Source organism: Lepidochelys olivacea (assembly GCF_965140295.1).
Source record: "Lepidochelys olivacea isolate rLepOli2 genome assembly, chromosome: 10".
Taxonomy (NCBI): Eukaryota; Metazoa; Chordata; order Testudines; family Cheloniidae; genus Lepidochelys; species Lepidochelys olivacea.
Window position 1 is genome coordinate 31369643 of NC_140420.1, and position 27405 is coordinate 31397047.

Sequence of the window (27405 nt, forward strand, 5' to 3'; positions counted from 1 at the left end):
AAAATATATAATTAACATAGTTTAGTACAAACCATAGTTACGTCCTGACCTACATTCATGTCAATAGTTTTTGTCCTTCCTATTTAAATCATATCCAGCTTTATTCTGTATGGAGGATTATAAAAACAAGAGGCAGTTTTTAGAATTGATCCTGAATTAGAGACAGAGCCAGTGAAGAGTTTGAAGCTGGGGTTGCATATTCATGCTTTATTGTACATGCAATTTATATTTATTTGTATTTTAATGATGCCTCTCTCATGCTTTAGGTACCTCACTTAAATTAAAACAAAGCCAGCTAGAGGAATTCTGAAAATGCTGGGGTCAAGAGAGCAGGGATTCAGGGAGACCAAAAAGAACAGAATTGCAATACCCATAATAATAATAATAAAAATAATCACAAGATACTAAATATAATAATACAAGTGAGAAAATGATAGGAAAGGATACAACCACATGGCATCAATGGTGCTTCATAGTCCATACTAGCTTGTTCCATCCCCCTTGCATTAATTCTGCCAAAATACACAAGAAAAATGTTAAAATCCTGACATATTTAGTAAAGAACAGACACTCTCCACCAACCCCCCCACCCCCCAAAAACACACCAAAAAACAAAAACAAACCAGTGAATTTGGAGAATTTATCCATCTGCTTTCAGCACAGGAATTCTCTGAGAAACTACAGGAAGAAGAGGGCCTTATTTTCACAGCTGAGTGCAGAACTCCACATCTATTTTGTATACACATTTATTTCTCCATGCTAATTGTCCACTGTGCATCTAGTTGGCCACTTGCACATACAGTCTTTGTACGCACACATGAAAATTAGGCACACAACTGAGGGCACATTTAAGTGCATGTAATTTTAAAAAAGTATGCCCAAAGTACTTGATATTTGTATCCATGCACTTCATAATGCATCTGCTTCAGGGAGGCCCATCCAAACAGACTACCTTCAAGGAGTAGGTAAGAGAATATGTAATATTTAGAATAGTAAGAACATTCCACTTTACCTGCCATATGGTCTGATAATCTGTTGGGGCTTCAAGTAGTCAATGAAGAGAATTTCTTGAGCAAAGTCAAAGTGACAGTTGCCTGGTCCCTTTCGGATAAGAAAGCCCTCTGTCGGGGAGATACAATGTCCATCCAGCGAGACATGGACAACCTTAGCCTTGGGAAAGAATACCTTATTTTAACATATGGATCTAATAAAAATATGTTTTAATTTCACTGACTGAAACAACTTGATTATTAAAGATACTTTTGTTGTATTGCACTTATTTCATCTCCCTTTTGACAAATTCGTTGGAATCTGAATTCTTACAAAAAACAAGGCGTAAAATACATATACCTCACTAGTGACACAAGAAATGTAAATCAAAATGTCATTGAGACAAAAATTCCCAGGAATAATGAGAGTGCTCACACTCAGAGCTTAGCTTCCAATATGTTAATTTTAATTCCTAGTAAAATTCCATTAAAAAAACCCTTAATTTAAAAGGGGCTGAGGCTGGTTAAGAGTGACATCCCACAACACCAAACCTAAAAAGCAAGGAAGTAAGGTATGAGACATTGCTATGATCACTATTGAGCCTGTGTGAAGTACAGAGGCTCTCGGTAGAAGTGCTGAATTTTTAAATTTTAAATTTGAATTTTAAAAGTAAAAGATTTTATTTTAATAAAGGTATCACTTTTCCCTAGATTGTTGTTACATTGCTGTTTAAAGTTAGTAAATTTGGTTTTACTAGCATCAGCAAAATACGAACTAGTAGCTACTTAAGTAACTGCTTTCACCTGTAATAAGAAAGGACATCTGTTTAACCTCAGAATTAAGAGGAAGAGAGTTTAGCTTTGTGCTCTGGAATGCAAGGTTGAACGTTTGACGAGTGACTGTTTATAATCCCAGTTTTTGTCAGATCTGCAGTTATTAAACTTGATTGGGGTTTGGGTTTACCCTGAGGGATGTCACACCTACCCACCTTCATCCTTTTGAAGAAAGTTTTTGTTTACGGAAATTCCTTGCTTTTTAATACAGTAAGTGTTGCAGGGCTCTGGGAGGCATATAAGAGGAGATAGGGATGCACTCCACGTCAACTTTTGCCATGTATATGGGAATATGGATGGAGCAGGGATGCTTGCAGTGAGAGGAAAGAGTGCAGAATGCAGGGAAATAACACAGCTGGGCTCTTGGTAGTTGCCTTCTAGTTTTAGCCTTTGGTGTCATGTTTCCTGGCTCTTCCCAACAACTAAGAGTGTTAGAAATGTCCTTTTAAAAAATGATAGCTAAAATTCAGATGTATTCACATGACTCCAGGGGCAGAGGCATTAAGAAACACACCAAATATCACACAACTCGTAACAAAATTGTGAGGGTTGGCAGCACTGAGCCCCAGCACTGCAGCATGTAACTTCTCTCTCGGGGAGCTCTTTCCACTGCTCTCCAGCATAGTCAAGGATTGTGTCACAGACTATCTCCCTGCAGTTTCCTAGCCAAAGCATAGATGGCAGCCATCTTTTCTGGGAGCAGCCTGTAGCAGCAGCCCCACCGGAAATGAAAGAGCCAAAAGGTAGCCATCTTGAGTTGGTACAGCCTTACATTCAGATGGCAAGCAGGACTCTTAGATGTACTATATTTCAGTTGAATCAGGCTCCCAATTTGGAGAGGAGAGAGAGAGAGTCCAATCCAAAAATCTACTTTAGCCTAAGGAAAGAAGCATGGAGCTGGGTGCCAGGAGAGCCCAGGCTGAAATCTCACCTATTCTACTCACTGCTGCTTATATTTGTGTGCATTTTACAGCTCTTATTACTGAGCCATACCTCAAACACCTATTTGAGAAGGCAGTCAAGTATCAGGCATCCCATTTTACCAATCAAGTAGCAGAACTGCACAAGTTAATTTCTAGCACAGTTGGGAATAGAATCCAGTCCAATAATTTGACAGAATTTAGTCTCAACTACACTGACAAACTAATGTGAAAAGTTATCCGGTTAATCATCAGTAGGCCACCCCACCCCAGTGCGAGGACTAGAACCCAGTATTCTACAGCTGACTAACAAATAGTTACTTAACCCACTGGAAACAGGTACATGTCACTTTCCCCTCTAGTGGTTGCTCCACTGAGAGAACAACAGTTATTCCTGCACTTCAGGCGCTAGAAAGATGGGCTGGGAATGTGATGGTCTGTGGTTCAAACTCTGCTGTGACCCTCACAGGGCTCCCTGATGGCTGCACAGTAGAAGTCGTGATTTTCCAAAAATTACAAAAAGGCTTATTTAATTCACACAGTGAGAAAATATCCTTAGACAAGTTTTAATCTGCCAACTAAGGTGAATGTGACATGTAACAAAAAACAGGTGTTCCACATTTGGGTCATATTTCACACATTTTGTTCACTGATGTCACACACTGGCCATTTGGTGGCTGAGAAATTTGGCAGCACAGTTTTTAATGAAATGGGGGCCATTTTTCTGAGGGTAGCCTGTGGCTTCAGTCCCGTTGGAAACAATGGGAAATAGTGGCAATTTTACTAAGCTCACTCCCCTTTCACTTTGGAGCAAATTCTATGGCATCTGAGTTCCTGGCTGTTGAAAACAGATTTCTTGGTGTGTCTAGGATGGTTGTTGGATCTGTGGAGGTAAGTGTGGTGATCCATGGGTTTCTTGTACATAGTCATGTGTATGGTTCCATTACTGTTGCTAATTATGGTGTCCAGGAAGTTGATGCTGTGTGGCAACGTTCTAGAGAGAGTTTCATGGATGGGTGGTGGTTGCTGAAGTTGTGGTGGAAATCTAGGAGAGAATTTAGGTAATCTGTCCAAACGATGAAAATATCATTGATGTATCTCAGGTATATCATTGATTTTGTGGTACCTTTCTCCATAAATTCTTCCTTGAGGTAGCCCATGAAGAGGCTGACATATTGGGGAGCCATCCTAGTACCCATGGATGTTCTCATGGTTTGGACAAGGTGTTGTGACAGTCTGTAACCTTATGTTCACCACTTTTACAAGACTATGACAAATTTTGTACAAAGTATGCCTTGTGAGGTATCATTTGAAAACTCATAATCTGGTGAACATTATTGTCCTGGTAAAATATGTGTGGCAACATTGTATGTAAAGTTGTTAAGTTCTATTGTATATGGCATGTTCCAACTCTGGTGAAACAGCCTCAAACCACTTCCCCAGAGACAAAAAGCTAGCCAGCACCACAGCCAGCGTAATCATATGGACTATCACTTGATTAAGCGGCCACTCTTTGGCAGGAAGAAGGGTGTGAGCAAGACATTTATATCTTAGCAATAGAACAGCTGAAAGTTACAGTCCAACAAACTTTTGGTTGCCTGAACCCCAGCTGGAAATGATTCTCAAAGAGGAGGAAAAGATATAAAAATGAGGAACAAATCACCTGTCATCCCTTTCTCTCAGATCACAACATCCACAATATCTGAAGGAGAAGGAAATGAACATTGAACTGGGGGATGGATCCTGATTGAAAGGCATTCAGCCAGTAAGACAGCAAAATCATGTGGTGAGAGAGACATTTTGCTTCAAATTCACTTTGCTTGTTAAGTTTGCTAGGTATTATTTTGCATTTTACCTTTTATTTCTTTGTAACCAATTCTGACTTTTATGTCTCATTACTTGTAATCATTTAAAAGCTATCTTTCTATAGTTAATAAATGTGTTTTATTGTTTTATCTCAACTCGGGTGTTTAGGTTGAAGTATTTGGGAACTTCATTTGGGATAACAAGGTTTGTACATATCATTTTTTATTATGAACTTTCTGTGAGCTTGTATTATCCAGGAAGGTATTGGGCAGTACAAGCAGCACATTTCTGGGGGAAAGTCTGGAACTGAGAATTTGCTGGTGTTGCGCTACAGTGTAATTCATGGGTGGCAGGGTGGCTGTCTGAAGCACTTTTGCAGTATAGCTGCGGATAATTTATATGCTGTGAGTGGGCAGGCCAGGAGTGGTTGCTTTCATAGCGAAGCAGTGTAAAAGGCACCCCAGGAAGGAGAACTGAGGGGACACAGCTGTCAAACAGTCCAGCTTGTACCCTGGGTAATGTCACAGATGTCTGTTGTTAAATAGGAATTTGTGGGTGAATATGAAATGGATGACAGGTTTCAGAGTGGTAGCCATGTTAGTCTGTATCAGCAAAAACAACAAGGAGTCCTTGTGGTACCTTACAGACTAACAAATTTATTTGGCCAGATTGGTCACTTCAATCTCCCTGGCCCTTTGTATGGTGAGTTTTTTGAGGATGGTTTCTATGAGTCCTGATATTCCTTCACTAAGTGTACTGTGGCCAGATGTGATGGGTCTGCCTGGGTTCCCTTGACAGCTTGATGACGTTGGGGTGTAGTGCAGTGTCCATATGGTGGGTCCTGGTGTCATTGTTCCTCCCAGGCGTGGTGTTCTGTAGACTGTGGAGCTGGTGTAGTTTGTTTTTGTGTTTGATGGCTGTCATCAGTTTCTTTTTATAATTGTTTTGGGTTTCCTGCATGATCGCCATGTAGATTTCCGGATTGTTTTCTTCCAGTGTGTGGGAGTATGTGATGATTTCTTGTTTGAGGTGGTCTCTTCTGGGGTATATACGTATGTATGTCATGATAAGATTATTGTGGAGAATGTGATAAGTTACTGCGCTTAGATAAGGAATCACCCTCAGTGGAGGTATGTGAGGCTGACTAGCTTCTCTGCTATTATATGTAGGGAATAGGCTAGATGCCCATTAGAGGTCCCTGCAAATCCAAATAATTTTCTATCAGTTCTCAGTTCTTAGAATTAACTAAAATGATTCCATAGGGCTTATGTTCACTGCCATAAACTGTAGATTATACACACTATCCATTCCTATAGAGTGGATGGGAGTTGTAAGACCTGTTTGACATGCCTAAGGCTTGAGGTTTTAAATGTAATGAAGTCCCACAACAACTGAGGCATCTTTTAGAAAGAAATTCCTGTTGGCATTTTATACAGTGATAAAATAAACAAAAATAGAACAAAAATTACCTCCAGCTAAGAGAGCACATGGAAGCCCGGGCCCCACAAACTGCTATCAGTATCTCTCCTAATTAGATTTTCTATGAAAGAGTGGCCCACACTCTAGAACCTCAATACTTTAGGAGCTAATGCCATATGGAAGGCGTCCATGCGGAGTCCTCTCCCCACCTAGTATTTACACCTACCCATTTGTTATTATCAGGCCCTGTGAATTTCTTAGAACTATCTCTGCCTCTTTTTCTTGTATTTGTTGTTTGTGAAGGAAGACAGCAAACCTGCCATTAAATCTGCCATTAAACTCAGAGTCAGATAATTTAGAAGGATTTATGCTATTACATTAAAGCAGCGACATTCATTTATCAAAGTACACATTTTCTAATGGGTGGTTAAACACTTCTGCTGGCAGTGCCACTTTCTTTCACTCACCCCTCTATAGGTATCCTCTGGAGATTTATTATAGTTCCAAAAGCGAAGCCCTGCAATATTTTCAGCTTTATCAAAATGGATTGTGATCATGTGATCTTCCCCATAAGTGAAAGGAATAAGCCACATATGATTATCTTCAACAGTGATGTTAGTCCCATCTATTAACCTACAAACAGAAAAATCCTTTAGTGATAGACTGGCAATTGTTAAGCAACGGAAAATAGCAAGAGAAAACAGTATACAGAAGAGGCCCAAAACTGATCGCAGGAAAACCTGTGCCTTATTTCTATTCTGAATTTGAGTAGCCAGCCTCCAGACATTAGATTTTATTATGCCTTTGTCTGAAAGTTAAAAAAGCACTCTACACTATATCATCATGTAATTAAAAACAGTGAGTAAAATTTTCTAAAGTGTCTAAATCACTTAGGTACTTTTGAAAATTTTACCCAGTATCATACTTACAAGAAGACAAATTAATGTTGAGTTAGGTAACCTTAATTCTGGCATTTCCTAACTTTTGATTGTTTGACTTCATAATTTAATATTTTAACTAGTGTTTTATATGTTTATATTTCATATATGTGAAAGGGGGGCAGGGAGAAAGAGAATATATATGGAAAAAGATAGAGAACACTATGTAACCTGATAAACGAGTGTAAAAGGAGAAAGAAGGAAAAGAGGAAAAAGACTGAGCAATCATGAGGTATGATTGCCATAAGTATAGGCTTACCCATGCTAGGTTTTAGCTTGCTAAAAATTGCAGTGAATATGTGGCAGCATGAGTGGAGGCTAGCCTGTAGTTGCCACCTGGGCTGCCATGGCTTCAATGCTATTTTTAGTGAGCTAGCTGGATCAAGGCTAGCTGGCTACACCTACATATGCTGCAGTTATATGCAGGCCGAGGGACGTACCGGCTGCCGCTTCCCGCAGCCCCCATTGGCCTGGAGCAGCGAACCGTGGCCAGTGGGAGCCGTGGTCGGCCAAACCTGCGGACGTGGCAGGTAAACAAACTGGCCCGGCCCGCCAGGGGCTTTCCCTGAACAAGCAGTGTCCCAAGTTTGGAAAACAATGCAGTAAATGAATGTGGTTCTCAGTTTTGCATTTGGTGAATATATTTTCATCCTGGTTCATAGAATCATAGAATATCAGGGTTGGAAGGAACCCCAGAAGGTCATCTAGTCCAACCCCCTGCTTGAAGCAGGACCAATTCCCAGTTAAATCATCCCAGCCAGGGCTTTGTCAAGCCTGACCTTAAAAACCTCTAAGGAAGGAGATTCTACCACCTCCCTAGGTAACGCATTCCAGTGTTTCACCACCCTCTTAGTGAAAAAGTTTTTCCTAATATCCAATCTAAACCTCCCCCACTGCAACTTGAGACCATTACTCCTCGTTCTGTCATCTGCTACCATTGAGAACAGTCTAGAGCCATCCTCTTTGGAACCCCCTTTCAGGTAGTTGAAAGCAGCTATCAAATCCCCCCTCATTCTTCTCTTCTGCAGGCTAAACAATCCCAGCTCCCTCAGCCTCTCCTCATAACTCATGTGTTCTAGACCCCTAATCATTTTTGTTGCCCTTCGCTGGACTCTCTCCAATTTATCCACATCCTTCTTGTAGTGTGGGGCCCAAAACTGGACACAGTACTCCAGATGAGGCCTCACCAATGTCGAATAGAGGGGAACGATCACGTCCCTCGATCTGCTTGCTATGCCCCTACTTATACATCCCAAAATGCCATTGGCCTTCTTGGCAACAAGGGCACACTGCTGACTCATATCCAGCTTCTCGTCCACTGTCACCCCTAGGTCCTTTTCCGCAGAACTGCTGCCTAGCCATTCGGTCCCTAGTCTGTAGCTGTGCATTGGGTTCTTCCGTCCTAAGTGCAGGACCCTGCACTTATCCTTGTTGAACTTCATCAGATTTCTTTTGGCCCAATCCTCCAATTTGTCTAGGTCCTTCTGTATCCTATCCCTCCCCTCCCCTCCAGCGTATCTACCACTCCTCCCAGTTTAGTATCATCCGCAAATTTGCTGAGAGTGCAATCCACACCATCCTCCAGATCATTTATGAAGATATTGAACAAAACCGGCCCCAGGACCGACCCTTGGGGTACTCCACTTGATACCAGCTGCCAACTAGACATGGAGCCATTGATCACTACCCGTTGAGCCCGACAATCTAGCCAGCTTTCTACCCACCTTATAGTGCATTCATCCAGCCCATACTTCCTTAACTTGCTGACAAGAATACTGTGGAAGACCGTGTCAAAAGCTTTGCTAAAGTCAAGAAACAGTAAGCTAGGTCCTTAAGCTAGATGATATCAGTCTTCCTTTTTTAGGCATTAAAAGGACAGCAATTGTAATTACCTCAGTTTAGAGCAGACGTATAATCTAAAAAGAAGAATGAGGTTTCAATGCAATAACTTTTAATGATTAAAACTTTATGATTGCAAAAGTGAACCACTCAAAAACCAGGAAATGACAAAGTTAATGTTGCCCATGTAGTCTTAACTCTGCCCATGTGTTTATGCAGCATGATACAAGCTTTAATTAAATCACTGCACAGTATGATTTCCGAGAACCTCTGCAGTGTATGTGTAGAATCATACCCACTGAAGGAAAAGGTGTGATAGATTTATTTCTAAATAACTTAAGTCTGAAGTAAAATAACATTACACTAAGTACTTATTACAAATATTTTAAAGAAGTCAAAATTAATTGTTCATAGTGATGTTACTATTTGTAATAATTTTTTTACGTTTGTGCCAAAAGAGTGCTTCCTGCCTGACTTCTGAGTGCTTAATTATGCAACTGTAACATTTTCTTTCACAAGTTATTTTAAGAGAATTCCTTAGGTTTGTTATTTTTAAAACATGAAAAATGGTACATCTGTCCTGTGCAAAATATTCACTTAAGGAAACAAGGTCTTGCCTAAGTCACTACATATTTTATTCTCTGAGGCAAGAACTCCAGTGTTCTCTTGTCTCACTGAACATGCTCCTTGCACCATTAAATGTTGTATGCACTGTGCACACAAGCTATTATTATTTGTAATGCAGTTACACCTAGATGGCCAATCAGGGATAAGAGCCCCATTATGGTAGGTGCTGTTTGTACATATGGTGAAAATGTGATCCTGCCCAAAGAATCCAATTAATTTTACAGAAAACTTTACATTCTAGGCACATAACATATTTCAAATGCATGAGCCATGCACATTGAATGAGGTGGAGCTACCAGGAAAACTACTTGAGCATGTGTGACATGCAGTTTTCATATGGACATAACTCAGCCCATAACCCATTTTCACTGGAAAACTGAAAGGTGTTTCTCCATAATGAAGACATAATGCTTGACATAGTTCCAATGTTTACCTCTCTATTTTAGTGCACAGCTTTTTTTTTTTTTTTTTTTTTAAAGGGAACAAGAACCTATATTTGCTCAAACTTTCCAAAAATGATTAATATTTGGGCTGAGATCAGGTCTGCAAAATTGTACTGTATAGTCCAGTGGTGGGCAACCTGCGGGCTGCATGCAGCCCATCAGGATAATGTGATTGTGGGCAGCGAGACATTTTGCTGATGTTGACCATCTGCAGGCATGGCCCCCTGCAGCTCCCAGTGGGTGTGGTTCGCCGTTCGCAGCCAATGGGAGCTGTGGGACGCGGCGGGTCACAGGGACGTGCTGGCACAGGATTCTGGAATCTGACACAGGTCATAGCTAATGATGGCACAGCTGCAAGTTTACATTATTATTAATTATTATTATTGTTTTGTTATTATTATCATCATGATATAGTAAGGGTTAAACAATTATACATTTTATAAATGTAAATTATATGTATTTAAAATAAGTTCTCATTCATTACCTCTAAAATCTCAGACTAATGAGAATATTGAGAAGACTATCATGGAAACAGCCCACACAGGACGAAACACTTCAGGAGATACTTAGCGTTTTCAGTTGTTTTCCTACTTACTTGTCTAATGTTCTGGAATCTTCCATGTACTCTGCAAGGTCATTTAAATCCTGTGGTGAAGCAGAAATCTGAGCCATAGTAATTGGTAAAGCCTGACCATCCTTTCCTACTACTTCAAGTCCAGTCAGTCCAAGATAATGTGAGTCTCCCCAGGATAAGGTGAAATTTAGCTGCAGACCTAAAAATAAGAATGAACACATACATATTTATCAGTCAGTAGCAGGAGGCACCAAAGAAATGATCCTAAAGCACATATTAGCACAGAGGTGGGCAAACTTTTTGGCCCAAGGGCCACATCGGGGTTGCAAAACGGTATGGAGGTCTGGGTAGGGAAGCTGTGCCTCCCCAAACAGCCTGGCCCCCACCCCCTATCTGCCCCCTCCCACTTCCCGCCCCCTGACTGTCCCCCTCAGAATTCCCAACCCATCCAACCTCCCCTGCTCCTTTTCCCCTGCCCGCCCCCTCCCAGGACCCCCTGCCCCTAACTGCCCCCCCTGGAAACCCTCCCCATCCAACCCCATCTGCTCCCCATCCCCCATCCTCCCTGGGACCCAATCCAACACCCCCGCTCCCTGTCTCCTGACTACCCCGCCCCTGAACCTCCGCCCCATCCAACCGCCCCCTGTCCCCTGACTGCCCCCTGGGACTTCCTGCCCCTTATCCAACCCCCCGCTCCCCTTACCATGCCACTCCGAGTGGCAGGACAGGCTTATTGGAAAGCCTGTGAGGTGGGCGGGCGCAAGCTGTGCTGCCCCCATGGCAGCATAACTACAGGGAAGGGGGGACAGCAGGGGAGGGGCCAGGGGCTAGCCTCCCCGGCCGGGAGGTCAAGGGCCGGGGAGAACGGGCCTGTGGGCTGTAGTTTGCCCACCTCTGTGCTAGCAGATCAGTTTATTAATCCAAACCTCCATAATTAGCATGCAACAAGAAGAAGCACCTCCTTTCATTTTTTTCCAGGTGCATCCAGAAAAGTTAAAAATAACAGAATGCAAGTTCAAGGGCTAAGATTTGCTAACAGTAACTGGAGATAGCAGGGGATCTAAGGAATCCAGGGTAGCTTGTTATCCACAATGATGCAGGAGTTTCAAAATGTTTAGGAGCGGGCATGCAAATGTAAACTCTATGCCTGCAAACTCAGCCCATCAAGTCCATTCAAACTGCTGCTAAGAGCATCTTCCTGACAGAACGCTCTTACGATGTCACCCCCACTACTGCCACCTTTTATGGTTTTATGCAGAGTCCCAAGATTTTGACCCCTGCTGCAGGAGCTCTGGTGATGATGTGAAGAACTCATGCCCTCACACAATTTTGGAGCAGCTGGCTACACTTACCTCCATCCCACTTCCAGGAGCCACCTGATCCTCCTTTCCCTGTTCCTAGCTGTCACCTGCTCTCTTGCTCCTTTCCCCGTTCCTAGCTGCCACCTGCTCTCCCCCTCCTTGGTCCCAGCAAGTAGCTGCTTCCCTGCCCCTTCCCTTTCCCTGCCACCAACTGTCCCCACCCCACATGGAATTATGGAAAATAGATCCTATTAAACTAACTTGATTTTTTTTATGAGACTACAAGTTTGGTGGAGAAAAGTAAGAGTGTTGATGTAATATACTTAGACTTCTGTAAGGCATTTTACTTGGTATCACACAACATGTTGATTAAAAATCTGAAAAAGATTTGGGATGGGGACTGGATAATCAGTTGAACATGAGCTTCCATTGGGACGCTGTGGCCAAAAGAACTAATGAGATCCTGGGATGCATGAACAGGAGAATCTCAAGTAGGAACAGAGAAGTTATTTGATCCCTATATTTGGCACTGGTGCTATCACTGCTAGAATCCTGTGTCCAGTTCTGGCACCCTCTATTCAAGAAGGATGTTGATAAATTGTACAGGGTTCCAAAAAGAGCCATGAGAATGACCAAAGGATTAGAAAAAACGCCTTATAGTGATAGACTCAAACTCAATCTATTTAGCTTAACAAAGAGAAGGTGACTTGATTAAAGTCCATAAGAACCTACATATGGAACAAATATTTAATAATAGGTTCTTCAATCTATCAGAGAAAGGTTTAACATGATCTAGTGTCTGGAAGTTAAAGCTGGACCAATTCAGACTGGAAACAAGGCATCCATTTTTAACAGTGAGAGTAACTAACCATTGGAACAATTTACCAACTTTTGTGGTGGATTCTCCACCACTGACAATTTTAAAATCAAGAGAATTTCAGGAGGGGGAAGGCAACCTTTTTTGACATCTGTACTGAACTAATCCCAGAGCTGCAGTGACAGCCTACCAACACATGGTGCCCCATGTCTGTGGGGATATGAGTCACCATTGCCATCTGGAAGCTGGCCATCCCCAAATGCTATTAGCCAACCAGTTTGGCATGGGGAGATTGACTGCTGGGGCCACTGTCATCTATGTATGTATTGCTATGGAAAAGGTATACTGGGTTACAGAGCTTGGTAATGCTCAGGGGGTCGTTAATAGCTTTGCACACTTGGGGTTCCCAAACAGTATAGGGGCCACTGATGGACTCAAGTGCCTATTATTTGGCACCCCTCTCTTCATACATACTAGGATCTTTTGGAACTCAGCTCTTTTTACCTTAATGAATAATGGACAGTTTGCCTCCAGGATCACTATGGACATTGATGGTGGGAAGGTTGCTCCAGTTATCCTGGGAGACCTGGCTTATCCTCTGCTTCCCTGGTTAATGAAGCTGTTCACAGGATGCCTCAACAGAAGGAACAGTTCAACTATTGCCCTACTAGTTGCAGAATGGCAGTGGACTACACATCTGGCCATTTGAAAAGGAGGTGCTGCTGCTTCTGGAATAGGTTGGAAGCAGCAGAAAAAAAGTTCCAACAATTATCGCGGCATGTTGGATTTTGAACAATATTTGTGAGAGTAAGGGAGAAAGCCTTAACAATGGGTGGGAGGCGGAGATGCAGAGACTCACTCAGCAGTGTGAGCAGCCACCAAGGCATCCTACAGAAATAGCTGAGGCATTATTATCAGAGACGCCTACTGCTGTTATTTTGAGGCTCAGGGCCAAAAAATGTGCTGTGAATTATTTCAGGTTTAAGGATTTTCTGTGTTAAATGGGATGATTCACTATGTATGAATTTTAACAGTTTTTATTATGTAACCACAATCAGCTATGTAACGAACTAAATAAAACTTTAACTGAAGCAGAAGCAATAATGAAACAACAATTTTTATTATTAATACATTAAACAACAATCTATTAACTAACAACTTAAAAGAAACCTTTTATTAAAACAATAGTGAAGTAAAAACAGAAAGTGCAGTATAAAACAAAACAAGGGGGAGGGTGGCTTAAAGTCACAGGGAAGTATACACCTTGCCTCTGTTTCGTCTTGTTCGAGGGCCTTCTGGAATTGAGTGGCAAGGCACAAAGTTACCAGGGGAGCTGGAAGGCTCAAAACAACCTTGCTTCCATGTGCAACTGTTCTCAGTGCCCAGATCTGCCTGTGGGAAAGGAACGGACACTGGGAGGACTGCCCAGGGGGAGGGGCTACAGTTGGGAGGAGTTGCTGCTGTTCCCAGTATCTCTTATTATCTAGGGGCTGCAGAACAAGGCTGAGTCCTGCTGTATGACACTTGCAGCACCTGCTGCCCTACATCAACATGTGTTGCAGCAGAGCATTCAGGCTTTACATTGCCTCCAGAAGTTGGCTCTGCATCTCCCATTCTTTGTCAATACTGTCTTTGGCCACAGCACCGCTCTCCCTCGAAACTGTCATGCTGCCCTTGACCACACTCTCTCTGGATCCTATGATCTCCCTGTAGAGCTCCCTCTCTTTTTCCCCTCTCCGTTTTCAAATAACGTCTCCATCTCTCCGCTATTCTGGTTTTACTTTAGGACTTTGATGAGGTCCACAACATTTTTGTCCTGAGTCTTCCATTTTCTCCCCGGCAGGTTAGCCAGTAGCTCAGCTGTAGATAAAGATCCCGTCCTTGAAGGTCTGGCCGCTGCAGGTGCCATGGCTGTGGGAGTAAGAAAAAAAACAAAAGCAGTTATTGTTCCTATTCCAGACAGATTACAATAGCATTTTTATATGTATTTCTGATTTTATCTCACTGAGAGTCTACCCAGGTTGGGGAACCTCAGATATGGAGAGTGGTTTGTACATGAGGAGGGCTGGCTGCACTGGGATTTTTGTTTGTGCAGTATATACTATTTGGCTTTGCTGTTGTGCCTTGGAGGCTGGGAGCTGGGAATTATGTTCCTTGCAGGTTTGGTGTGCCGTAGAGGAGTTTATATGGTATTGGAGGCCTTACCAGAGGGCACCCAGCGGTGAGCTGAATAGTAATTCCCTCTACATTCCCTTTAGGTATCCTGACTCTCCACTGCACTGAGGTGGATGACTAGAAGACAGAGAATGGCCTTACTCAAAAAGGCAAAGAGCAGACCAATGAGCTATGCTGTGAAGTTATTCCCCAAGACGGTTCCCCAAGAAATGCTGCAGAAATGGAAGAGAGTTGCGAGCTATTCTGGGGGGAATGACTGTGCAGATATCCCCCACAATATCTAGATGAATATCAAGCAATTGCGCCCTCTGTGCTGTGGGACTAAAAATGGTTGATAATCAGGACTTTAGTATGAGACAGAGGTTGTGACAGACGTCAATTTCTTACAATATCCTTAAAAAACCTTATTGAATTAAGTTTAAGTATCTTTGGGGTCCATTCTGTTAAATGCAAAGATTAAGTATTATTATGGGCCGGGATTGTATGTCACCTCTTTAGAGAGGGGATGGGATGAGAGGCCTGCAAGTTCAAAGAACTATATTGAAAATTTGCCAGATAAGAATGGCCTTTTGGGACAATATACATTAAATGGATTTCCTGGGGAATAGGTAGGGGGAGGTTAAGATGAATTCCCCACCTCTGGTTATGCAAAAAAACCTGCCTTTTGAAGCTACACCCTGAGGAGAGGGTTTTTGTCTGCTGATTTACCTGTTGCCAGAGAGTGGAGATCAAAGGCCTGAGCTGTATAAAAAGCAGATGAACTGCCATACTTGTTCTGGTTCTGAATCTGAGACAGTTATGAACTTGTAACCACTGGGAAAACCTAGTTGTGGGTTTTCAAGGACTTACAGCTAGCAGAACCTGAGGCTGGAGTTGGAGTGACCTCCAGTAAGCTTTTAAGCATGGGTGTGTGTGCTTTTATTGTTTTGATATGTTTTCTGTTTAATGCTTTGACCTTAAGAATAAATATGCTTGCATAGAAAGAGCTGTGTGGTATTTGGTAACTGAGGGTAATTACACTGTTTACAGCCTTTGGAGAGAAAGCAAAGCACAGATGCTGGCCTGTTTAGACAGTCTGGGTTGCTGGTGTATCACAGTGTAGGCAGGGAACTGTGCAGCCTGAAAAAGCCCTGATCAGGAAAAAGTGAGATGTAGCTCTCTGTCAAAGAGAGGTGATGGCTGGGGGCCAGAAACCTTGGAGTAGGTGCCCTCAGTGAACCATGGAGGGGGAATACAGGTCCAGTTACACTGGAACTGTGACAGAGGCCGATTGCCCAGTTGTAACAGCCGCCATTTTGGAAATGTGTACAAGGAAGGAAAGGAGTGGACAGCATGGGCCGAAGAAGGGATGGATGCAGGAGGGGGCTGAAGACTCACCTACAGTGGCTTCAGCCCTGGAGCACCTGGAATGGAAGCTAGCACTGCAGGAAGCACAATAACAACAATAATAATAAATTGTAAAGCTAGACACTTACATAGTGAGGTTTTCTCCACAGGATCTCCCTCTTCAGTTCTGGCCAAGATTGCTGGCTGGGAATTGGGCTTAGTCGTTATATGGCAGCAATCAGGTTTGCCTTCTTCCAGGCTGGCATCAGGTCCTGTTGTCCCAAAGAGAACCTAACTCTCAGGGAACCTAGAGAACCTAAGCTCTTCAATGGCCTCCTCAAGTTCCTCCTCCGAAGAGTCTTGCTGGTCATCCTCCAGATGGGGAAAAGCTACGGTAGCAGGTTCCACAGCCTCCCTGGGTTTGGGAGATTGTGTAACAGTGCAAAATCCTGTCCAGATCCTCAAAAAGTGGACAGGACACCTATCTACTCCTGGACCATTTTCTGTCATCCTGGTTTGAATATAGGTTATCCTGAGCTGTTTGCTATTTATCCTGCACTGGTCATCCTTCTGGTTGTGGCCCGTCGTGGCCATCTGTTAGCAATGTCCACAAAAAGGTCTTTATTGCGGTGACTGACCACAAGAGCTTTCTGCACTGAGGCTTCTCCTTAGATAGCGATGAGATCCAGTGTCTCAGCACAGCTCCAACAGGCTGTGCGAGGCATATTGTGGAGTTTCTGGAGTAATATTGCAGCAATGCTAGAATACTCAAATGGACAAAATCTGGCCCTGTGTCTGTTTTAAAATGGGAGAAGGGGGCATCCTGGCAACTTGACACCAGAGGAGGGGAGGGCACAGAGGTACACAGACAGGTTGGTAACAGTTGCCCATAAAGCAGTGTGAGATAGCTGCTGGAGGACTGCCAAGTAGCGTGCAACAGTATTACATACATACAGACAGGTGGCTTTTCACATTTCACAGGCTCATAGGTTTACTAAACAACTATCAATAATATCTAGATACAGCAGGTAAAATTCCAATGCATCAGGTGGGATAAGTCCACCACAGTAAATGTAAAAATATTTCTCATTTCATAAATAACAATAAAACCCACAGATAGCTGCCTTTCACGAAGTCTGAAGAAGCACTAATACTCATGATACCCTGTTTAACAAACAGCAAGGCAGCCAAAGTGTACAGTCCAGCTACATATAACCTGCTATTAATAATTACGCAATGCTGAGCTCATGCTGTGCCTATTAGTAATTACCCTAAGTGTGGCGATCTCTGCAGAGCTTACATGGATGCTAAGGGATAGTAGTTTCAACTGCCTAGCTCAAGAGTCTTGTCTCCTGAAGTAGACTCTGATGGGGCAAGGGCAGTCCCTGGAGATGTTAACTCCAGTTTCATTTTCCTCTTTCTTTGTACAAGTGCTCATGGAGAGACTTACAGAAGGGCTACTGGGGTGGCAGAGAAGGGAGAATGCCTGTGAGAAGGCAGGGATCTTTATCCAGGTACTGATTGAACCCTAGCTGTGGAGGTATTTTGTTGTTTATGTTGCTTATTATAACATTTTTCCATTAAAGATTTGCTCCTACCGATTACTGCTGTTTTATTTCTACTGAGGCTAGGTCTATATTACAGAGTTCTGCCATCATAGCTGTGTCAGTCAAGGGTGTGATGAGGTGTGAACCCTGAATGACACAGCTGAAAGCCCAGTGCAGATACAGTTATGATGGCAAAACAGTACTTTGAGAAGTATAGCTTATTTCGTTCTTGTGCAGGTGAGGGGGTATATAAACTGCATCCATGCTGGGTATGCTTTGCTGGGACACTAGATTGGTATTCCTATACCACTAAAGCACGCCTGAGACATCCCACCAGTTTACACAGAAACTGACAGGGACAGAGCTAATTCAAATCAGCCTTCATTCAGGGACTGGTCAATTACCTTGTGCCATTTTTCTGAGTATTACAGAAAATTGGGTTAAATTTCAAGTGTTATGCTGTGCTAAATTCCATAATAAACAAAGTTTCAACCTATGCACACTTAATTACTCTTCTTTACTTCAATCTAACATTCATCAGAAGTCTGTACACAACGGTGCTGGAGAAAAATCTCACATGATAATGTTTGCAGATGTTATGGGTGAAAGAATGTGTTATGTAACATGTTAGTTTGTATATTACAAGAAAAAATGGCAAAACACAGTACTTACATTGTCCAGTGTATACCCCGGGGAGCTTAGGTGTAAGCTCAGAAAGATGGTCTGACACCATCACTTGCTCTTGAACCTAAAAAGTAAACCAAGAAGTGCAGTGGATATTCATATGTTGTATATAGTGTATTGTTGATACAGTGCTCTTGATGTGCAAAGAACTATGTGCACAAGAAAGAAGACAAGCCCTTGACCTAGAGTACTCACAATTTTAATTTGACAGATAAAATAATGAGATATGACAACAGGCTGGGGCATGGGGAAGGATAGTTTGTAAGAATAGAAGAAAAAAAAAAGACACCTAGAGAAAAGGGATAAACTATAATTTACAAAGAAATCTTATCACTTATTTCATGTCACTATTGTACCTATGCATTATAAATGAACAAAAGATTCTCATTCTGGTGAACTGCCATTTGGTCTCATTCTGATGAATTGCCAGAGTGTGGGTCCATTAATTCAAATACACAAACTCTGTTCCACACTAGCTGTGTGGACTTACTGTTTCCATATTGTGACAGAATATAACCCTATGTACCCACCCTACAGACTATTGTAATAATGTTTGTACAAGGTATGTTTTGTGAGGTATGATTTAAAAACTCAATTTGCTGATAAATAATATCATGGCAAATGCATGTAGCAACATTATATGTAATAGGTTATATTTTTCTCAATGACCTGGAAGAAAACATAAAATCATCACTGATAAAGTTTGCAGATGACCCAAATATTGGGAGAGTGGTAAATAATGAAGAAAACAGGTCACTGATACCAAGCAATCCAGATCGCTCTGTAAGCTGGGTGCAAGCAAACAATATGTATTTTAATATGGCTAAATGTAGATGTATACATCTAGGAACAAATAATGTAGGCCATACTTACAGGACGGGGGACTCTATCCTGGGAAGCAGTGACTGTGTAAAAGATTTAGTGGATAATCGGCTAAACATGAGCTCCCAATGTGATGCTGTGGCCAAAAGGACTAATGCAATACATGAATACATAAACAGGGGAATCTTGAGCAGGAGTAGAAAGGTTATTTTACTTCTGTATTTGGCATTAGTGCGATCACTGCTAGAATACTGTGTCCAGTTCTGGTGCCCACATGTACAGAAGGATGTTGATAAACTGGAGACGATTCAGACAAGAGCCACGAGAATTATTAAAGGATTAGAAAACATGTCTTATAGTGATAGACTCAAAGAGGTCAATGTGTTTAGGTTAACAAAGAGAAGGTTAACGGGTGACTTGACTACAGTCTATAAATACCTATCTGGGGAACAAATATTTAATAGTGGGCTCTTCAGTCTTGCAGACAAAGGTATACACTCCAGTGGCTGGAAGTTGAAGTTAGACAAATTCAGACCAGAAATAAAGCTTAAAATTTTAACAGTGAGATTAATTAACCATTGGAACAACTTATCAAGGGTCATGGTGGATTCTCCATCACTGAAAATTTTTAAAGCAAGACAATGTTTTTCTAAAAAGATCTGCTCTAGGCATTATTGTGGGGGCAGTTATCTGGCCTATGTCATGCAGGAGGTCAGAACAGATTATCACAATGGTCCCTTCTGGCCCTGGAATCTATGAATCTATTATACTGGAGTGGAGAGTAGTGCTTATAAAATTTGGGGATGACACCAGATGGGTAGGGGGTTGTAAGGACTTTGAAGGACAGGATTAAAATTAAAAATGATCTTGAGAAATGGGAGAATTCGTCTGAAACGAACAAGATGATATTCAATAAAACCAGGTGCAAATTACTACACTTAGGAAGGAAAAATCAAAGGCACAGCTTTAAAATGGGGAAAACTGGCTAGGTGGTAGCACTGCTGAAAAGGATCAGGGGGTTATAGTGGATCACAAATTGAATATTAGTGAACAATGAAGTGAAAAAGGCTAATAACCTGTGATTTATTATCAAGAGTGTCTTTTGTAAGACACAGGAGGTAATTGTCCCACTCTCCTTGCCACTGGTGAGGCCTCAGCTGGAGTACTGTGTCCAACTCTGGGCACAACACTTTAGGAAAGATAAATTGCAGGAAGTCCAGAGAATAGCCACAAAAATTATAAAATTAGAAAACAAGACCTATGAAGAAAGGTTAAAAATAGAGGGTATGTTTAGTCTTGAGAAAAGAAGGCTGAGGGGGGACCTGATAACAGTTTTCAGATATGTTAAGGGCTGTTATAAAGAGGACAGTGATCAACTGTTCTCCACATCCACTGAAACTAGCACAAGAAGTAATGGGCTTAATTGGCAGAAGGGAGATTTAGGTTATATCTAGGAAAAGCTTTCTAACTATAATGGTAGTTAAATGCTGGAATAGGCTTCCAAGGGAGGTTGTGGAATCCCCATCCATGGCGGTTTTTAAGCACAGGTTGAACAAACATCTGTCACGGATGGTCTAGGTTTACTTTGTCCTACCTCAGTACAGGGGGCTGGACTTGATGAGTTCTTGAGGTCCCTTCCAGCCCTACATTTCTATGATTCTTTAATCTTTCATGTGGCTCTTCTCTGAACTCTTTCCAAGTTGTTAACATCCTTCTTGGATTGTGGACACCAGAACTGGACACAATATTCCACTAGTAGTCACACCAGTGTCAAATACAGAAGTAATACAACTTCTCTTCTCCTACACAATATTTCCTTGTTTATACATACATGTTTTGGCCCCAGTATCGCACTAAGAGCTCATGTTCAGCTATTTATCCATTATGACCCCCAAGTCTTTTTCAGAGTCACTGCTTCCTGCATCATATAAGTATGGTCTGCATTCTTTGTTCCTAGATGTATGATCTTACAGATTTGGCTGTATTAACATGCACATTATTTGCTTATGCCCAGGTTACCAAGCGATCCAGATCATTCTGTATCAGTGACCTGTCTTCTTCATTACTTACCACCCATCCAAACTTTGTGTCATCTACAAACTTTATTAGTGATGATTTTATGTTTTCTTCCAGACCATTGATAAAAATATTAAATATCATAGGGCCAAGAACCAATCCCCAGAGGACCCACTAGAAACGTATGTGCTAGATGATGATTCCCCATTTACAATTGCATTCTGAGATATACCTATTAGCCAGTTTTTAGTCTATTTAATGTGTGTTGTGTTGATTTTATATCTTTATAGTTTTTCAGTCAAAATGTGTGTGGTACCAAAGCCAATGCTGTACATAAGTATATTACATCTACACTATTACCTTTATCAACCAAACTTGTAATCTCATAAAAAAGATATGAAATTAGTTTGACAGGATCTATTTTCTATTAACACATGAGGATTGGCATTAACTATAATATCTCCTTTAATTCTTTATTAATCTAGTCCTATATCAGCCATTCCATTGTTTTTTCTAAGTGTCAAACTGACAGGCCCACAATTATTTATGTCACCTGTTTACCCTTTTTAATATTGGCACAACATTAATTTTCTTCCAGTCCTTTGGAACTTCCCCAGTGTTCCACTACTTATTGAACTTTAAGGGGATGAAAGTCACAAGAGAGTCTTTTATACCATGACAGACGAACAAGTGCTCCCTGACAGTTTATATTGCTCTGCATAGTTCCCTGGTTCATAAAGTAAGCTGCCTAGCTGCTACAATTTGGATCTGTAGAGAAAATTTTCACAAAGAACTTTTGAATATGTTTTAGTTCAGGGTTTACTTTTATAGCTGACTTAAGCCCAGTGTCACAAGCGGGATGTGAATGGTCCAGGCCTACTGGTCAGAACAGGAGTTGGAAGCCAGGTCCGGATACCAGGTGATCAGAGTCTGAGATAAGCCAGAGGGCAAAAAGAGTCAGATGTCAGCAGGGTCAGGTGGAGATAAGAATAGGCAGTAGGAGCAGGTAATGCAGGGGATGCCATCCCAAGCAGGGGACACCCAGTTGCACAGATGAATTCCTGTTCCTCTGCTTGGTTTAAATAGAAGCAGCGAACCAAACAGGATTCCTGGAGTTCCACCCATCAGAGCCCAGGACTTGAGTCCTCTGTCAGAGGTGAACTTTGAGTTCTGGTTACTTTTAAAACAGGTCACGGGGTGGCGGGTTGGAACATACTGGTGCCTAAGAGCCTTGTGGACTGGCGTTTGAGACCCACAGCCCTGACACTCAGAAAAGAACAAGTTGTGGATTAAAAACACAGATAAACCCTCAAAGCATGCAGCTGGGTCTAAATCAAAAGAAACACTGTCTTATCTCTATCCATGTAATTAAAGAGGAAGTTTGTGAATAATGTCACTATAGCCTTCATTAAATGCTCATGAATAAATCAGAAAAAAGACAAAAATTGGAATACAATATTAGTTTTGAAAACAAATTTCTCCCAGTAATATGACTGGTGATAAAATCCGAAGAACAGACTGACAGCCATATCAGTCCCAGCTTCAGTCCCTGATATCAATTATTGCTATTGGAGCTATTCAATGGAAAGAAAAGATAGTTTCCTTAGAAATCCTCATTTATATGTGTCCTACCTGCTTATCATCTGTCCTTAAGCCTGCTTGTGTGAAAGGTCTCTCATCTCCCTCCCCATCAGCAGTCCTTGGTCTCTTTAGCTCTTCCTCATATCTTAGCGAGCACACATTTTCAATTTCTCCATCATAAGTCTCATCATAGCAGAATATGGCCTCTAGAATATCATCATCAGTCGTGAACAATATAGTATCCCCAAAGTGCTCTGGAGCTGAAAAGCACAAGACATTAGGAATTAAAAACACAATGTGAAAGTACTGCAAATCAAGGGCTTCACTACACTACGATGTGGAACTATGTTTTAACATGTGTTGAGTAATATGTTTAACTAATATAATTGTAAATTGTAACATAGACAAGAGACAATGTATTCCTTGTTTATGCTACAGTTTAGTCATGTTACAGTAGAACCTCAGGAGTTATGGACACCTCAGGAATGGAGGTTGTTCGTAACTCTGAAATGTTCCGTAACTCTGAACAAGACATTGTGGACTTCAGTCACGGGGGGTGGGGTGGGGACAGTCAGGGCTTCTGACCCTTGGGGTGCCAGGGCTCCGGGCAGGGGCCTCAGGGCTTCTGCCCCACGGGAGCAACAGGGCTCAGGGCTTTAGACCTGGGGCGGGGAGTGCTGGGGCTCAGGGCAGAAGCCCTGCTGCTCTGCTCCCAGTTTCAGCCCCGTGGCAGGCGTCGGGGCTTGGGTCTCCCCATGACTCCGCTCCCGGTTTCAGCCAGGGGGGCCCACTGGGGCTCAGGACTTTAACTGCTGAGGGAGTGCTGGGGCTGAAATGGGTGCTCCCCTTGTAGCTAAAGCCCTAAGCCCCTGTGTACCCAAGGGGCTAAAGCCCTGATCCCTACCCTGCAGCTGCAGCCCCAACCCCCCATGGCTGAAGCCCTGAGCTCCAGGGCTAAAGCCCCAAGGAAGTACAGTATTTGCTGGGGGTATTTTGGTTTTGTGGTTTTTTGTCTCTGCTGCTGCCTGATTGATTAATTCCAGTTCCACATAGTGTCCGGTTGACCAGTAAGTCTGTAACACTAGTGTTCATATCTTTGAGGTTCTACTGTAGTTAACATGTTAAAACACAATTTCTTATTGTAGTGTAGGTGAGTCCAGAGAATCCAGCTGATTTTTAAACACATCTAAAATATAAATCTGTAAAAAAAGAAGATCTCATACACATAAAAACAAGAACAATACAAATAAAGCCCAAGACTGTAAGCTGTTTGGAGCAGAGACAATCTTCTGTTTTTTTATCTGTTTCCTGTCCTGGCTGGGGACTCTAGGAGCTATAAATATAAAATATTCTCCTTAAAAAGGATACATCTACATTTGAGTTGGGAAATTTGATTCCCAGCTCATGCAGATGTACCCAAACTAACTCTAGCTAGCATGCTAAAAATAGCAGTGTAGCCAGTGTCGTTTTCACAAAGAAAATGAGGGATCATACCATACCTCCAGACAATGTTCCTGAAGCCTTTGCAATTTCTCCTTTAAAGATGCATTGCTCATCTAATAACATTGTAATATCTTTCACACCTCGGAAGGAGTGTATTCGGGATTTATTATAATTCCAAATCCTAATCATAGCTACTTGACAGGGATTCACAAAGTCAATATAGATAAGGTGAGGCTTCCCAGGAGTAAAGGGTGCTAGCCAAAGGTGCATGTCATCCTGTGTCCGATTTACCCCATCAGTTAGATTGGTTATTACTCTTGGATCTTTGCCATATGCTGGTAAAATATTTATATCAGGTGGCTCAGCTTTTATCTTTGAAATCTGAACAGGCTCTCCTTTGGAACTAAAAACTTCAATTCCATTAAGACCAACATAGTGTCTGTCTCCCCATGTGGATTTAATGTCTATTATTAAGTACTGTCCATATGGCAAAACAGGGATTTTAAAATCATTTCCATCATCTGTCTCCATGTAATTTTCTTCTTGTCGTTTTGGTAGCACTTGTATTCCTTCTTTCCTCACAAGCTGATGTTCTCCATGCCGGCTGATTTTTTGCTGATGTAGAAACTCATCAAAGATATCCCCTTGAAAATCCATGTTGGAGATTCGCCCACGGTGAGAATAATTGAACTTTAGAAGGGAGTTCCATGACTCCTGCAGAGTGTGTTCTTGTTCACTGTGCCACCCAACTCTGAAGTTTTTTAGGCCTTTGACACAAAGGGCTTCATCTGAAAATAAAATCCAAGATAAGTCTTTATATATGTAGACATGACAAGAAATTAATTCCCACAATATAGACTATCAAATGTAGACCATTGTGTTGGTTATGTTGGGTTCTTTTGCGGTAGCGTTCTGTTCTAATGCTGCTATTACATTGCTTCTCTTATTACACACAAGGTTAAAATCTCTGACTCCCTTTCCCAGCTTAGTGTTAAACAAAATAATTATGTCAATAAAGGTTAATGTTGAGACACAAACCAACAAAAAAAAAAAAAGGAAAGAATCCAAGTTTTAAGGCTACCTGAGCATCATCTGCTGAGCACTGTTAATGGAACTATAAGTCAATTACAGGTTTCAGAGTAGTAGCTGTGTTAGTCTGTATCAGCAAAAAAACCGAGTACTTGTGGCACCTTAGAGACTAAAGGATATATGTGATATATGCCATCATGTGCCAGCAATGCCCCTCTGCCATGTACATTGGCCAAAATGGACAATCTCTATGTAAAAGAATAAATGGCCACAAATCAGATGTCAAAAATTATAACGTTCTAAAACCAGTCGGAGAACACTTCAATCTCCCTGGTCACCCGATTACAGACCTAAAAGTCGCAATACTACAACAAAAAAACTTCAAAAACAGACTCCAGCGAGAAACTGCTGAATTGGAATTAATTTGCAAACTGGACACCATTAAATTAGGCTTGAATAAAGACTGGGAATGGATGGGTCATTACACAAAGTAAAACTATTTCCACATGCTTATTTTAACCCCTCCTGTTACTCACACCTTCTTGTCAACTGTTGGAAATGGGCCATCCTGATTATCACTACAACAGGTTTTTTCTTTTTCTTTTTTCTCCTGCTGATAATAGCTCACCTTAACTGATTACTCTCATTATAGTTGGTATGGCTACACCCATTTTTTCATGCTTTCTGTGTATATATATATCTTCCTACTGTATTTTCCACTGTATGCATCCAATGAAGTGGGTTTTAGCCCATGAAAGCTTATGCTTAAATAAATTTGTTAGTCTCTAAGGTGCCACAAGTACTCCTGTTCTTTTTGCAGATACAGACTAACATGGCCGCTACTCTAAAACCTACATATAACTGAGGTTCTTCAAGATGGACTCTGCATATTCACACTCCTGGGATATGCACCAACCGGCAGTCATGAATGGTGTCCGGTTTTTGACTGGAAAGTCCAGTTGAAAAGGGGACCTGATGGTGTCCGGTTAGCTCTACTGATCAGACACCCAAAGTCTGGTTATTGCAGGCAGGGGAGGCACCGAGTCATCACCTGTGCCAGCCCCTACTTAGCCAGGGCCGCCTCCTACCTGCATTGGGCGACTGCAGCTCCCCTCCCCGGCTCTGCAGGCAAGTCCCTCCCGACCCATGCAGGGGTAGGGGGTGGGGAACAGCAGCGAGTGATGGGGGGAGGGGGAAAGAGGAGTGAATGGGAGGTGGGGCCTCAGGGGGAGGGGGAGGGGCAATGGTGGAGCCTCAGGGCTCTGAAGAGGCAAGGCAGGAATGAGGCCTGGGGGAAGGGGCGGGGCAGGGCCTCAGGGGGAAGGGGCTGGGCAAGGGAGGTTCCAGCACTCCTGCTGGAATATTCGGTTTTTATATATTACAAAGTTGGCAATAGTTTGGGATAGTTTGGTCAGTAGTAGATAGTAAATGTATGGTGGTAAATGTATCCCAACGAGAGAGGTTGAAGAACAGCCCCGCCAAATTATGTATCAGACTAGCAGCTATGTCTAATGCATAATGTTTACTAAAAGTATGTACTGAGTTCCATGTGGCCACTTTACACATTTCAATTAATGAAATAGGTCTATGCTGCTGAAGTAGAAACTACCTTGGTAGAATGTGTGTTAATAGTAGGAGGAGAAAAATGTGAAACATTCTTACAACTCACTTCATTGAACTGTCTGACCCAGAGCATTGGTCTTGTAAACCAGGGGTCATGAGTTCAAATCTCGCTGGAGCCTGGGCAGCAGTTTCTGGCTGGGCCTGTTGTCCCCCAGCAGTGAGGTGCTTGGCTTTATTTATTTGGGGCACCTGGCATTGGGCCAATGTTGGAAGACAGGCTACTGGGCTAGATGGAGCTTTGGTCTGACCCAGTGTCATAAATATAAAGGGAAGGGTAAACACCTTTAAAATCCCTCCTGGCCAGAGGAAAAACCCTTTCACCTGTAAAGGGTTAAGAAGCTAGGACAACCGCACTGGCACCTGACCAAAATGACCAATGAGGAGACAAGATATTTTCAAAGCTGGAGTGGGGAGGAAACAAAGGGTTCTCTCTGTCTGTGTGATGCTTTTGCCGGGACCAAAGCAGGAATGCAGGTCAGAACTCCTATAAAAAGTCAGTAAGCAATCTAGTTAGATGAGCGTTACATTCTGTTTTGTGTAAATGGCTGATAAAATAAGTTGTGCTGAATGGAATGTATATTCCTGTTTTTGTGTCTTTTTGTAACTTAAGGTTTAGCCTAGAGGGATTCTCTATGTTTTGAATCTGATTACC

The 27405-nt window shown here is 42.1% G+C and overlaps 1 protein-coding gene across 5 annotated transcripts in view; it reads right to left on the minus strand.

The window, feature by feature from the left end:
• KATNIP (katanin interacting protein) overlaps nt 1-27405 on the minus strand; it is a 179513-nt gene that overhangs the window by 31055 nt on the left and 121053 nt on the right. For all 5 annotated transcript variants that reach the window (XM_084642115.1, XM_084642113.1, XM_084642117.1 and 2 more), the window contains 7 exons: nt 24158-24889; nt 22710-22918; nt 18228-18303; nt 10411-10588; nt 6436-6601; nt 1013-1170; nt 448-512 (listed from right to left, as the gene is read on the minus strand). In XM_084642115.1, the coding sequence (XP_084498241.1) occupies nt 448-512; nt 1013-1170; nt 6436-6601; nt 10411-10588; nt 18228-18303; nt 22710-22918; nt 24158-24889 (1584 nt within the window). The remainder of the gene's footprint in view (nt 1-447; nt 513-1012; nt 1171-6435; nt 6602-10410; nt 10589-18227; nt 18304-22709; nt 22919-24157; nt 24890-27405) is intronic.